This window comes from Tamandua tetradactyla, chromosome 11 (genome assembly GCF_023851605.1).
Source record: "Tamandua tetradactyla isolate mTamTet1 chromosome 11, mTamTet1.pri, whole genome shotgun sequence".
NCBI classification, from domain to species: domain Eukaryota; kingdom Metazoa; phylum Chordata; class Mammalia; order Pilosa; family Myrmecophagidae; genus Tamandua; species Tamandua tetradactyla.
Genome location: NC_135337.1, coordinates 98170697 through 98186292, shown reverse-complemented (window position 1 = coordinate 98186292; position 15596 = coordinate 98170697). Strand labels below are relative to the sequence as shown.

The 15596-nt window shown below is 33.4% G+C and overlaps 1 protein-coding gene across 1 annotated transcript; it reads left to right on the top strand.

Annotated features, from left to right (window-relative positions):
• Positions 1–5103: 5103 nt before the first annotated feature.
• LOC143649305 (olfactory receptor 8H1-like) lies at positions 5104–6057 on the top strand. Its single transcript, XM_077119433.1, has one exon. It carries the CDS (start codon positions 5104–5106, stop codon positions 6055–6057), a length of 954 nt encoding a protein of 317 aa, XP_076975548.1.
• Positions 6058–15596: the final 9539 nt, after the last annotated feature.

Sequence of the window (15596 nt, the reverse complement as noted above, 5' to 3'; positions counted from 1 at the left end):
GAAGGAAGGAAGAAAGGAAAACATCTTTAAACATTTTCTTGTTTTTTTTTTATTGTATTCTGTTTCTCCGTTTTTGTTACATGGGCTGGGGCCGGGAATCGAACCGAGGTCCTCCGGCATAGCAGGCAAGCACTTTGCCCGCTGAGCCACCGCGGCCCGCCCGATTCCACTTTTATGACTATGGTAAATGTAAAGTCAGAGGCTTATAATACAGAATATAGGGGACCTAGAGAAACATGGAAGCTAGAGATGGGTGAATGATAGCTAATGATGTTGAACTTAAATATAAGGTAATAGATAGACATGAAGGTGGTCCATTAGTGGGTCTATAAATAATATTGCCATATTGAAGGTGAAAAGGATTTAAAGGGGTTGCATAGACCCATATGTCCTACCAATTACCACTGCAAATATAAATAAGTTATTGAATGAACTACTTCAAAGATATGAATCTTTTACAAAGGCTGTATATTTGCAAGGTATGGGGGAAACTGCTATTGTATGCTATAGGCTTTGTTTAACAAGAAAACATCAGTAATACCACAGCAATGTCAGGGATAAATAATGAAATAGGGATAAGAGTTAAGGGGAAGTTTGGATTTTCAACTTGTGAGGGTGTGTTTATCAGCTGTTTTTCTCTTGGAAACAATAAAATTGTCCAAAATTGAAAGTATTAATGGACTGTTGACTTTGAACATTATACATGACGCCCAATGTATGGACGTGGCAGAAGGATGTACTGACTGAGAGTTAGATTGGCAATTGATGGTATATACATATGATTGAACATTGTGCTGCCACAAAAGCAATGAAGTTGTAAGGTATACAGCATTGTAAATGAAACTGGGGAACATTTGGTAAGGCAAAATACACTCAAAACAAAAGAGGAAATATCATATTGTCTCATTTAGAAAATACATATAAGAAAATTGGGGCCTAGATTGCAGGCTCTTATAGCTGTCACATTTAGTCCAGAGTGGTAATTGTTGTTTGTGGATTTTGAGATGCTGTGTTATATATGTATAGCCCCATATTTAGTTATAAGATTGAAACTGATCAGGTCAGGATTAGGGTAATACACAATACAGGGGTAAGGAAGAAATTGTATTTTGGAGTTTCAGCTACTCTATGAGACCAAAGGCAAAAGTTTTATTTTGTCCAGAACCTAAAACAGGGATCCTAGAATGAGAAGGAGGGCCTTTATCCTGTATACCTTAAAATAATGACTGTTTACATCCCAGAGTGCACTATGCAGATAATCAAAAAATAATGGCAAAGTCCTTTGAGGGATGGGGAAAAATATGAAACTATTAAACTTTATGACTAGGGAAACTCCTGATACTATGTCAAACATTAGGAATACACAAATCAATAGGCCAAGCTCTTGATCTTGAGGTTTGCTGTTGTGAGCTCATTTATATAGTGGGGAAGCTGAGCTTACCTATAGGCATGCTTAAGAGTTACTTCCAAAGGACTTTTTTGTTGCCCAGATGTAGCTGTTATCTCTCTAAGGCCAACTTTGCAAGTGAAATCATTACCTTCCTCCCTATGTGGGACATGACAGCAGGGGCGAAAGTTTCCCTGCAATGTTGGATATGACTTCCAGGGATGAATCTGGTACAAACATACATCTGTGATTACAGCATTGGAATTACTGTGGGGCAAAGTTGTACTGTTGATAGATTCAATTTCTAGGTTCTTGCCATGCCACAAGAAAGAATTCAAGGGCATGGGCCAGATTGAGCAAAGATTATTAATTTCACATGCAAGAGGGGTATGCTGACACTGTCAATTACAGAGAGCCCAGAGGCATTCAATGCCAAAGCAATTTGCTCTTATTGCTAAGTTTTAATTACTCCTCCTATCCCATTCTTGTTAGATCAAAGTGGTTTAAGGCCTAATAAAAATGTTCTGTTACCCACTCCATTAGGTCTTTTATTTACAAGACAGGCATTTGAAAAGCATATTTTAACAAGTCAGGACTCTTTTGCATACCCTCCCTCCTCTCCAGGGTGGTGCCTGGTGGTAGTCAGTGCATTTGAGCAGGTTGGGCTGCCCCCAGGTGTTTTGCACATAGGTGTGTAACCCCAGACAGGATGCTTATGCAGGACAGGCTCTTGGCACTGCTTAACCATCTTTGCTCAAATGCTTCCTCATGGCATCTTCTCTTCCATCTCAGGTTCCTGTTATAGCCTGACTCAATACTATTAGAGAATAGTATTAATGGTACTCCAGAGATAAGAAGGACAGTATAATAAAAATAGAGTTATTGCCTGCCATGCTGGAAACCCACATTCAATTCCTGGTGCCTGTTCATGCAAAAAAAAATAGAACTAAATTTTCTGACAGTTATGAAGATCCTTAATAGAGCTTCAAAATAGATTTTTAAATTGATGCAATTAAAAAGAGGAATAGAACTTTGTTTATGTTTCATTGGGTAATTTTTAGGGATAAAGTTCCAATTTTGTTGAAATGTGGGGAAAAGAAGTCATCTTTGCATTTTACCTACTCCTGATACTCTGTCAAAAGTATTTTACTGTTAGAGATGATATATTGGAATGTCACCAATAAAGGTTCAGTAAAAAGAAGTTAGGCACAAAATTAGTGTTGGTAATTATTCTTTCTTCAATTTTTTACTTATATTATTTTAAAGTATAATTAATGACTATGAAAATCCGATTTCAATCCTGAAAAAAAAATTCCTACATGGCCATTTTTGCAAGGAGTCAGCAGACCCCAGTTGAAGTGGCACTAACATAGAACAACCTAGACCCTGGGGTCATAAATTGTGAAATAAATTGATGCTGGCTTTTGAACCTTTAAATAAGCATTTCTCAGTATCACTGAGAAAATCTGAGAAGAATTGTACTTCCAAAGGTTCATCAAATATATGATAAATATTTTTAAATTTATTTATTCGTACCATCAAATTATCTCCTGAAATTCTGCAGTGCAAGTTTTCTTGAACAAGTTATTATAAGTCTATATGAAAATTGATTTCATTCTCATTAATTCATGCACAGTTCATAATAATGCATTTCTCCTTGTTATATATAGATAAAATGAACTTTTGACCAACGAAAGAATTTTAAAATCTTTACTCTCTTGGGCAGATTTTTACTTTCTTTTCTCACATTTTTTTAATGAACAAAATGCACAAGCATTGTTATGAATGAATGCATCAATGTATCCAATTGTAGATAAATTATATTGATACTGACAAAACTGACTAGAGAAACTCCATCATGTTTTCCTTGTGATGCCTCAAAAAGGCCCATTCATTAGCTGGTGTACACTCGTAGAAAGAAGTTGGTTGTGCAGCATCAGCCATGGAAAAATACATAAAATTGTGGGTTATACAAGAGTCTGATATAGTAATATCTTATTATTATTTAATTATAAATTAGGGATATTATTGAAAATTCAGTGTGAAAAAAATGATATACACATAAGTATATATCTAAGTAAGCTTTATATGCACAAAGGAAATAATTGGAAGAAAATAACCTAAAGATTAACTACAGTTATGAATGAGTTTCAGCATCTTCATTGAAATTTGTTGTATTCTAATTTTTGTGTAATGAACAATTTTTACTTCTGTAATGATGTCACACTTATAAATATAAAATATTTCATTGAGAAAAATGTGATATTTCATCCCTAGTGGTTAATGATTTAGCCTTTTAGCCATGAAGTATTTTTTCATAAATAGATTTTTTAACACAGTCATGAATTATAACATAACAAAGAAATGCCAAAAAAAGTACTTCTCACCATTATGTGGCAACTAGGGAGAATGGGACTGTTTGTAACAAACCTAACACAGATGCATTCATCTTTAAATTTTATCCTTGGAATGATGCCAAGCAATATTCCTTGGAAATTGGCCCCAAAGATGAGCAAATGTTGCATTATCAACAGTCCTTAATATAAGAGATACCTTGGCATTGTCAGGGTGAAAGACAAGGATACTTTCTTCTACCTGTGTTCACAGTAGCTCCCTTGTATAGTTTGAGACATAATTTCCAGCTGAATTGTCTATTGATCAGGACCTAAACAAAAGTTTTAGATTGATTTATTGAACATTAAAAGATTTTAAAATACCTACAAACAAAAAAATTGTATGCACAAAAATATCAAACAAAATTTATCTTCATAGAAGTAGATATTATATCATGGAAATTTCAGACTTCTTTAATGGTTTACATGTTGCATTGGTGAGACAAATGAGTTTGACAAATTTCTAGACAGATAAACTGTAAAAAGTTTTTCACCAATTTTGGTTCGTGGTAAGTATTAATTAGAAGTTAAAGTTCTTTAATTTGTTTTAAAAATGGGGATATTATTAGAATATTGTGCATGCACATATATTTATATATATCATGAGAGCCTTACCTAAGTAGGTAATACCAAAATTTGTACAAATGGAAACAGAATTGATGGAATCAGTGTTATCAATCAATGTACATGTATTGGAAATAATTTTTGGAGGATAATTGCTTAAATAATCCATTAATATATCTTTTGAAAACTAACAGTAATGTCTGATCTATAATATTCATGCATCCAAGTGCAGTACTCTAAGGTTTAATTTATGTTATGTCATTTTTCTGTATAAATTTAGATACAATGTAACAGTAAATTATGCATGAATCTATCATTGTTTGCTATATATCTAGTACTTTTTTCTGTTTCTCTCAAATTAAATTTTAGTGGCAACATATTTTTGAGCATGATCTCTGAACTCAAATAATCTTTAGATAAGTCCCTTAACTTTCTGTGCTGTTTTCTCATTTAAAAATGAAGTAATAAGTATGGTATAGCATTTTCATGTGTGTAAATGTTTAGTGTCAAATCCACTTTAATTATGCAATATATATGAGTCTCTATTATATAATATCCAAATGATTATACTAGTTTAATTTGGCAGGCATTCTGAAGTTTTTTTAATTATATTTTACAAACTATTCTTTATTATGAATTTCTAGAACCACAAAACAAAATAGGCTACATCATTACTATAAACAAAAACTGTTTTTGAGTCATTCAACTAAGTAGCACCTTTGATTTCTCAACAGTTTACAACAGTTCATTCTTACTAATATGGGAAGTAAGAATAACACAAATGTACCCGACTTCATCCTTATGGGACTGACAGACTCTGAAGTGATCCAGCAGGTCCTTTTTATGCTGTTTCTCCTGATATACCTGATTACCCTGCTGGGAAATGCAGGGATGGTACTGATAATTCACCTGGATCTTCAGCTTCACACTCCCATGTATTATTTCCTCAGTCACCTGTCATTCCTTGACCTCAATTACTCAACTGTCATCATCCCTAAAACCTTAGAAATCTTACAAACTTCCAACAAATGTATTTCATTCATGGGCTGCTTCACTCAGATGTCTTTTTTTATCTTCTTGGCTGTTACTGAATTTTTTTTTCTCTCTTCTATGGCCTTTGACCGCTATGTGGCTATCTGCAATCCTCTAAGCTATCAGGTTGTTATGTCCACGAGACTCTGCAGAGCCCTCATCACTGGGTCCTATGCAATTGGCTTTACTGAATCATTAGTCATTGTTGTTTACATGAACAATTTGAATTTCTGCAAATCCAATGTAATTTATCACTTTTTCTGTGACATGATCCCCATTTTATCCTTGTCCTGCAATGCCACTCATGACATTGAAATAATGATATTAATCTTTGGTAGTTTAAATGTCATGGTGTCTCTGATCACAATCTCTGTGTCCTATGGGTCCATTCTGTCTACTATCCTGAAAATTAATTCCACATCAGGAAAGTATAAAACCTTCTCTACTTGTGCATCTCACCTCCTGGGAGTTACCATCTTTTATAGCACTACAATTTTTACTTATTTAAAACCAAAGCAGTCCTACTCTTTGGGAAAAGATCAAGTGGCCTCTGTGTTTTACACTATGTTGATTCCCATGCTGAATCCACTCATTTATAGTCTTAGGAACAAAGAAGTGAAAAATGCTCTCTTCAGAATCAGGCAGAAGAGAGAGGGTTCCAAGCAATTGAAATGCCAGTGACACTCAAAATGTAAGAACACCTCTTCTTCCTTTTTCTTTTTTTGGGTATTTACTTGGCCTCTTTCTAAATATAATTAATTAGCATTTTTTGAGCCATCTTCTATTATTGCATGCAGGACCTGGAATATTTCTAAGAATATGGTTTTAGAAAGCTGCATAATAAGTGTTATCCATGAAATATTGCTAAACTACTAAGATTTAAATATATTTGTTTTTTAAGGACATCCTCTGTATAAAAACAAAATGTGGTTTTTCCCTCAAAATTTTATCACATAACTTCCCATATATGTTTCAATTGCAGATAATTTATACTGGGAAAATTTTCAGAAGTCACTCTACTTTCTCTAAAAAAGTAATATAGAAATTAGTAAAGAGTGCTGCTTTGTTCTGGGTAATCAGGATAATGCTGGGTTTTTTTTTAGCTGGATGGCACCTCAACTTAGTGAATCACTAAAAAATCAAACCAGGTTTCCTCAAGTTTAGTGTAAAATACTTCTAAATCCCTCAAGTTGTGTTAAAGTTTGACTCTGATGATGAATGGAAGGAATTTGATGCAATATAATTGATTATTGCCAGATCATCAGAATACTCAGATTTTTGCAAAATTTTTAATGAACAATTATTTTTGAATGAATGAGTTCACTGGTGTTTTCTAAATACTTTTGCTTAGTCTTATTCATAAAAAAACAGCTAAGAATGAAAACCACACTTCAATATTTGGTCTTAGAGCAAAGCAAAATACTGTGATAGAATTAATTTTAGAAAAAGTATTTGCTTATATGGTAAAACTGCAGTAATTTTAAAATATATTTTGTATTATTAAAGAAAATAGAAATATCTTAACCATTTTTGGTAGTTTTGTTCATAGTTTTCTTGACTAATCTTAGGTATGCATATATATATATATATGTTATGTGACATACAATGCAGTTGTCATTTTCTATTTCCATTTTTTAGTCTTCAGTTTGCACTCTTCACTATAACCTTTGTAATTCCTTTGTTGTTTAAACCTGAGAGAAGAATGAATGCTTTGTTGCTATGTAAGTGAAATTAAGAATCTCATATTGCAATGCCTTAGTACCTGGAATTTTATAAATTCATGAGGTTAAATATCTCCTTGCTTTGTTTTTCTCTTTGTGTCCACCTGCTAACCATGCAAAAACCCTACTATATTGTGATTAGCCATAAACTTCAGTAATGGAATTAATTCATTTAATGTTGGTATGATTAAAATAATCACTTCATTTTTCTTGATTTTCACAAGTTTATGCTCTTTAAAAAGAAATACATTCTTGGGTTAAATTTTTGGTTCATTAGTTTGAAATTTTTAATACATAAAATTGCAAAATTAAGAATTGTTATTCAATCAAATTTTGCATTATTTCATAAATTTTAGTGGTTGGGTGCTAATATTTCCCTTAAAAATCCTCTACATAATCTAGAATGACAGTTTTTATTTTTCCCATTGTTCAATGTATATTTAAGAAAGTATGTTTTCTTAATTATCCTATATTTGATTATTTTCATTTAAACTTTAGCAGTGGTTATTAGATATATTTTTTCAAGAGATTTCTATTATTTTTAACTTATGAAGGGTTTCTTTGTAGAATTAGTTTTGTTCATTTTTCTTAAATGATTTTTGAAAGATTAAAATAAATTGAAACCTCTTTTAGAAGTAAACTTCTAATGAATTTTCACTAGTTCATTACTGTTAGTTGATTTATTCAGTAATTGAAATGTGCATTATTTTCTTCCACAACCTGAATTTATATGAAAATGTTAACTTACAATATATAGTATTCATGTTTCTGTATTATATTTCATATTTACCATGAACCCTATATTGTCTAGAATCCATATTTATGGCAACAGACTTCATTTATTTACAATTAGAGATATATTTGATAAGTACTTATTTTTAAAAATATACTTTTTTGGACTAATCTCTCATCTTGTACATACATTTTTTCTTATCTCATGTTTATAAGCTCTATACATTTTCTGATTTTTTTTATGAACTGTGTTTTCCTTGCTCATATTTGTATGCATTTTTTTAATTTAGGAAATGGATACTGTGCTGGTTGGAAAGGATGTATGTACCTTAGAAAGGCCGTGTTTTAATCCTAATCCCATTTTGTAAAGACAGCTGCTTCTTCTCATCCCTATTCAATATAGTATGCTTGAAACTGTAATCAGATCATCTCCCTGGATGATGTGATTTAATCAAAAGTGGTTGTTAAACTGGATTAGGTGGAGGTGTGTCTCCAGCCACTTGAGTGGGTCTTGATTAGTTTACTGGAATCCTATAAAAAAGGAAACATTTTGGAGAAAGCAGGAGATTCAAAGAGAGGAGAGAATGCTGGAGCATCATGAAGCAGAGAGCCTGCCAGCCAGTGCTTTGGAGATGAAATAGGAAAACATCTCCTGGGAAACTTCATGAAACAGAAAGCCAGGAGAGAAAGCTAGCAAATGACACCATGTTTGCCATGTGCCCTTCCAGTGCTTTGATGCTGAGTTTGCCATGTGCCCTTCCAGCTGAGAGAGAAACCCTGACTGTGTTTGCCATGTGCCTTCTCACTTAAGAGAGAAAACCTGAACTTTATTGGCCTTCTTGAACCAAGGTATTTTTCCCTGGATGTCTTTGATTGGACATTTCTATAAACTTGTTTTAATTGGGACATTTTCTTGGCCTTAGAACTGTAAACTAGCAATTTATAAAAATTCTCCTTTTTAAAAGCCATTCCATTTCTTGTATATTGCATTCCAGCAGCATTAGCAAACTAGAATAGATGCTGTTGGATTTTGTTGACAATGATGGTCATCAGATTCTCTAATTTTTCAGACAAAATAAATTCAGGAGATACTTATATTTTAATTAAATTCAAACTACTCTATCTTCTTTTAATATATTCTACAATGCATTTATGATTCTTCTAAATTAATCTGCTGGCAAAATGAGAAAAATCTAGACTATTTGCATTGTCCCTCTATTTTTGATATTTATATCAATGCATAGCATAGTATATGTAATATGTGATTAGAAGTAATTTTAAGACAAAATACTTTTGCTCTTGGTGGTATGGCAAAATTGTAGGTATTCTGAAATTTGAACTACTTAAATAATGATAAAGAGAACAAGATATGAGCATGACAATAATTGTTTTTTTTTTACAAATGACAGAAATCATATAGTAATGATATAAATTAGATTTATATATACTCAGCCCCTACTGTGTGCCAGACAATATTCAAAGGGCTATAAGTATATAATATTTATCATCATAAGTTAACTCTCAGGTAGGTTCTTGCAATATCTGAAATTTAATCTCAAATAATGAAAAGCTCTTCTGCTACTTGTTCAGGCAAAGACTTAGGAGTCATCCTGGAATACTCTTTAGTCACACACCTCACTTTGAGTTCATCAGCATATCATATTTGGACAGTGTCTAGTTCTTAATACCTCCTTTGTTGCCATCCTGACCCAAAGAACCATCATCTCAGCTTTAAATTAATGCTAAAGCCTTCTAGATTATCCCTGTTTTCTGTCATATCTTCTGTGAGTCTATCTCAACATAAAGGTCGGAATGTTACTGTAAAAATGTGAATTCTATTTTGTCACTTTCTTCATAAAAATGTAAACTTCCCATCACATTGAGAATAAAAATAAAAATTTTATAAGAGCCTTCAGATTCAATATAATCTTGCTCTATTCCTTACTTTCATGAATTCAGTCTTCATACCGCATCTGTCATGCTCAGTTACCCTAGGGATCATTATATGTATGTTTAATTTAGCACAGTCTCCCTAATATACTATACCACAACTACATAACTTGTAACATTAACTTTATAATTCGGTAGAGATTTTGTTGTTCTTTCCTATTGTGATTTTTTTCATAAACTATACTTTTCTATATGGTTTAATCCTGGGAATAAATCAACCTAGTTTTGCTAAGGTAATTATTTTTAAAATAATTAAAAATTTAAAAATCAGATATTTGACATATTTACCTTTATTTTAATATTTTCAACATCATTTAAGTCTATGTTTAGACTTTTTTTATCTTATACCTGAATGGATCATATTTAAAGAACAGTTCTGTGGGAAAATTATTATTTCTCTGTGTGTATATGTATGTATGTGTGTGTGTGTTTGTTAATTTTCTTAAAAAGCCTGTACTTTTTTTTCTTATATTTGCATGCTATTATCAGTGGGTATTGAATTCCACAATGAGTTTTGATCTTTCTGTTCTATAAATACATCTTTCCATTATCTTATGACTCATTAAAGATGGTGTGCTAGATTGAAGCTGTTGTGTCACCCAGAAAAAGTCATATTCTTCTAATCTATTCCTGTGGGGGAAGATACATTTTGGGTGGGAACTTTTGATTAAGTTGACCCAATTGAGATGGGCCCACCAAATTCAAGGGTGGATCTTAATCCTTTACTTGGAGTCTTTTATTAGAATAAGAAAGAAACATTCAGATGAAGCACAGAGAGAAATACCCAGAGATTTTGGAGAAAGAGAAAAGCTTGGGGGATGCTAAGAGAGTACTTGCAGTAGGTCAGAGAGGAGGCCTCTGGAACCAGAAACTGAAAGTGAGACTGGGGAGTGAAGGATGAACAGATACTGGCCATGTGCCCTGCTGTCTTGCAGAGAAACCATGGATGTCAACAGCCTGCCTTCAGAGTTCAATATTATCCTGTTGATGGCTTAACTGGGATGTTTTCATGGACTTGGAAGTGTACATTTCAAGTTTATAAATCCCAGCTGTGAAAGCCAGTGGATATATGGTATATTGCATTCTGGAAGCTATAGAAAATCAAAATAGATTGTGTCTTTTATAATAATTATGTTATTTTCCTCTACATACAATATGTATTTCACTTGAACTGCCTTTATAATTGTTTCCTTGCCTTTGGATTTCAACAGTGAGTCTTATAAATCTAAAAGTATTTTATGGTTGGTCAATTTCCTTTTTGCATTTATCATTCCTAAGGGTTGCTGACATTTGTGTCCCTATGATTTGATGTCTTTCCTTATTTTTGGAAAAGTCTTGGCAACTACATTTTAAAATATTTATTTTAATCCATTTCCTCCTTATTCTTGTTGAACTCTAGCTACATGTATATTAAAATGTTTGATTATGACCCAATGCTCTTGGATTATCTTTTCTCACTCTATTGTATCTTTAATTTTCTGTTTGGTTAATTATTATTAGCTAATCTTCACATTTGCTTATTCTCTTTTCAGCTGTATTGACTCTACTCATGAAATCTTAGAAGGAATTCTTTGTTTCTGATATTGTTTTTGTTTGTGTAAATTTTAAATATTTATTTCTGCCATTTCATTGATTCCTTATAGCATGTCTCTTCAAACAAATTTCTCATGTATTTGTGCATGTTGTTTACACTCTCTACTAGACATTTATCATCAATGCTCTTTAACCAAGACCACCAAAAACATCTGTGGTCCAACAACTTAGGTTCATTACACAATACAGTGAGAAAGCCTTATGGAAATGTGCAGTTTCAAAGGAAGTAGCTCTAAGGAAGAAACTATAATATTTGGGGGGTTGTAATATAAAAAGAAATATCTATGATAGATTAGAGGCTGTCAGAAAGCAGGAACAACTCTATTATTAAATATCTAATAAATCTCATCTATCATTAGAGTAGTCTAAATTAAGATTAAAGATATAGCTGAAAAAGTAATAGTAATCCTTCATTTTGTAAGAAAGGCAGATGTTTGATATTTCTTGGTTTGCATGGTGATCATGTCGGGAGATCTCTGAGTAGGCCACCAATCTTTCTCATGAACACTTGGTAGAGACCTGCAAAAATGAAATTGAAAATGAACATAAACACCTTAATTCTAGTTTTCTCTGCTTTTCCAAAATGACACAAAAGCCCACATTTGGCTTTAACAATTTCTCATAATTTACCTAATTTCCTCATATTTGTTTGTACAATGGTCACTTCTTTCTCCCATTTTATGACAAAGATGGGGCAATTATCTGATCTCTTCTGAGGTTCTTGTCCCTCCATAGATTATCTGGGTTTTTGAAAAGTGGTAGGCTGTTGCAATGTTTTTGTAGATTTATACACCTCAAGTAGAAGTGTAAATTCTATATTCCCTTTAAACTTGAATGCAGCATGGCTGTTTCAAATATTTTTTTCTTGATAACTCCATATTTGCCTATATAACATATTTCTGGGGTTCTAGTTTTATATCATGAAAATAGAATAGTACCTAAGAATGATTATAGTTATAACTGATCTCACACAATTAGCTTTTCCAATGTTTTTTTTTGTTTCACCCTCTCCTTCCACTTCCTTCTCTTTATTTTCTCATTGTCATTTTCCAAAATCTTCTCCTCTTCCTTATTTTTCTTCTTCTCCATCTATATTTACATTTACTTCTACTTCTTCTTCTTCCTCTTCCTTTCCTTCTTCTGTTCCTCCTCCTCTTCCTCTACATTTCTGTACTTTCATTGCTACTTTTTATGTTTTCATCTTATTGATCAGCCAGGAAAATATGCTATAAGTCTACATGTATCAGCAAACTGAATAATTTGTGAAATCTAGTGAAAGCCAATTCTCCCCTACTTCATATTAAAATATTCCTTTATTTACTAGTTGTACCATTCACTTGATAAAGTCCTTCATGACTTCACAAAGTATTAGTCAAGAACACAATGAAAAGATAAGTTTGTTCCTGCATTTCTATATACTGAAATGTTCATAATCAAGCCATAGTTAGGAAATTTAGTTTTGAATGCTGGTGTTACTCATATAAGCAGTGTGGTATTGACAATATTATATAAAGTTTATATGCCTCAGTTTTCTCGACTGATCTTTGATGACAGTTAAGAATAGTTTTACTTCTGGGAATTGCTATGTGGATATAAACATTTAGTTTATTAAAACATGTGAATATTGGCCAGTTACTAATAAGCTGCATAGAAGTGCCAATTATTGACTCCTTGCTTGATTCACCACTCATTAAAATACATAATTTTCTGAGTAAGCTGTATATTGCAGGCACTATGTTATATATTGAAGATAAAATTGTGGACATAAATAAATTGACAAATTTCTGCCTTTATGCAAATTACAGCGTCAGTTTGGTGGTAGACCTATATAGAAATTAAACTTCCATATCAAAAGATATTAAATGATTGCCATGTGATAAAAGGATGTCCAATACGAGGAATATAAGTCAAATAATTATTTCTTGAAGCAAGAGTAATTGAGTAGTAATAAGAAAAATGAAAAATTGTTACACTGAGAGTTAAATATACTATTTTCTATATTGACCTGATGAATAGAAAATTTTGCTTCTACTTTACCAGGAGACAAAGGAGGATAGTGCAATTTTCATGCAGATTAACTTGATATCAACTTGTCTATTTTGAGGACTGAATTATCATCTGATGTTGACAGGCATAAGTGAGAGCATCCTTGTTTTGCATGCTAATCTTTCTTTCTCAAAGAAAGAATATTTCTGATAATTTCAAAAAGCAACTACACTTATAAAACAGAGTACAACCAGGAATTACACAGGGAAGTTCAGCCACTTGGACACAACTTCTTTGTCATAGCTAACTGTATCAATGCTTTGGATATTATTATTCCTTTTTAAGAAACAAAGATGAGGATAGAACTGTGAGGACTCTACTTCCACATGTTCTTGCCTTGGGGACATATATATGTAAAGTGAAATATCAGGATAAACATCTGCTTTGCATATATACAGGATTCAGGTGAAGAATATGTCTGAGGTCACTATGTTTATGTTGATGGACTTTGCAGGCTGAAGTCTTCTTATTTTTATTACATCTAGCAATTTATTTGTTCAGTTTAATTAGGACATTGAGGTTGGTTGTATTGGTCATTGCAGATTCTTGGCTACACAAACTGATGCATTATTTTCTGAGTGTGCTGCCATACTTGGATGCCTGTTATTCTTTGGTTGTTGCCCACAAAGAGGTAGTCAGATTCCTGGCAGAGAATAGGGCCATTGAATTTCTTGAATGTGCATCACAGATGCTTGAACAGTTTGCATTTCTGCAGATCCATTATAACTGATCACTTTTTCTGTGACAAGTCACAATTTTAGCCCTGCCCTGCACACTCCTGACACTTGAAATCATGATATTCATTCTCAGCAGTATAACTGTATGTGTTTGTGCTGGTTTGAAACAGTTCTGTTCCCCAGAAATGCATATTCTTTTAACCCTAATCTAATCTTGTGGGGGAAGAACAGTTGTTGGGTGAAACCTCTCAATTAGATTGTTTCTATGGAATTTTCTGGTGTCATTGATTAGGTTATTTACATGGTATTTTATTTTGTAAGCTGCTGGAACGTGATATACCAGAAATGGAAGGGTTTTTAAAAAGGGAAATTTATTAAACTCCAACTTTACAGTTCTAAGGCCATGAAAATAGCCAAATTAAAACAAAGCTATAAAAAGTCTAATCTAAGGCATCCAGAGAAGGATACTTTGATTTAAGAAGGCCAATGACATTCAGAATTTCCCTTTTAGCCATAAAGGCATATGGTGAAATCTGCTAGCTTTCTACTCAATGGCTTCACTGGGGCTCTGTCCATTCTTTTGGTTCTGTTGGTTCTGGCAGCTCTTGTGGCTCTAAAGCTTTTTCCAAAGTGGTTCCCTTTTAAAGGGTTCCAGTAAGCCACCCCACCTTGAATGGGTGGAGCCATTTCTTCATGGAAACCACCTAATCAAAAATCATCACCAACAATTGGGTGTATCATATCTCCATGGATACAATTAAAAAACTGCCACCCAACAATATTGAATCAAGATTAAAGGACATGACTTTTCTGGGGTACACAAGAGATTCAAGCTGGCACACTTGGACCCCAAAATGATATGTTCTTTCCAAATGTAAAGACACTTACTCCACAACAATATAAGAAAGGCTTAAACATTTCAGTAACAATACAAGTACAATACAAAATCAGAAACTGTACAAAATCTCATCAAAGTCAGCTACAGGCATGGTCTGTCCTAAGGCAAAATTCTCCTTTATCTCTGAACCTGTAAAATTCTGAACAAGTTATAAGCTGCCAACATACAAAGGAGGCACAGTCATAGGATACATATTCCACTTACATAGAGAGAAACTGGAAGGAGCACAGGGATCACCAGACCCATACTCTTACAAAAACCTGCAGGGCAAACTCCATTAGATTTCGAAGTCTGTGTGTCATTTATGTTCTAGGCTTTCCAAGGGCCTATGCAGTGGCCCACCTTTCTCCAAGTGCAACCTTGGGGAACATTGGGGAGACCACATTTTCTTGTCTCCACCTTCTCCAAGCATTGGGGCCACACCTGGGCTCTCTGCCATCTCTAGTGCACACAGTCAACCCCTCCATAAGAGTGTCGTGGCAGCCGGGCTCTCCCCAAACCCCAAGGAATATGCTCTACCATCTCCAATGTCTGAAGTGGTACAACTCTTCAACTGCAATGAGGTGGAAGGCCCACACTCTGCCTTCATGGCAAATTCACCCT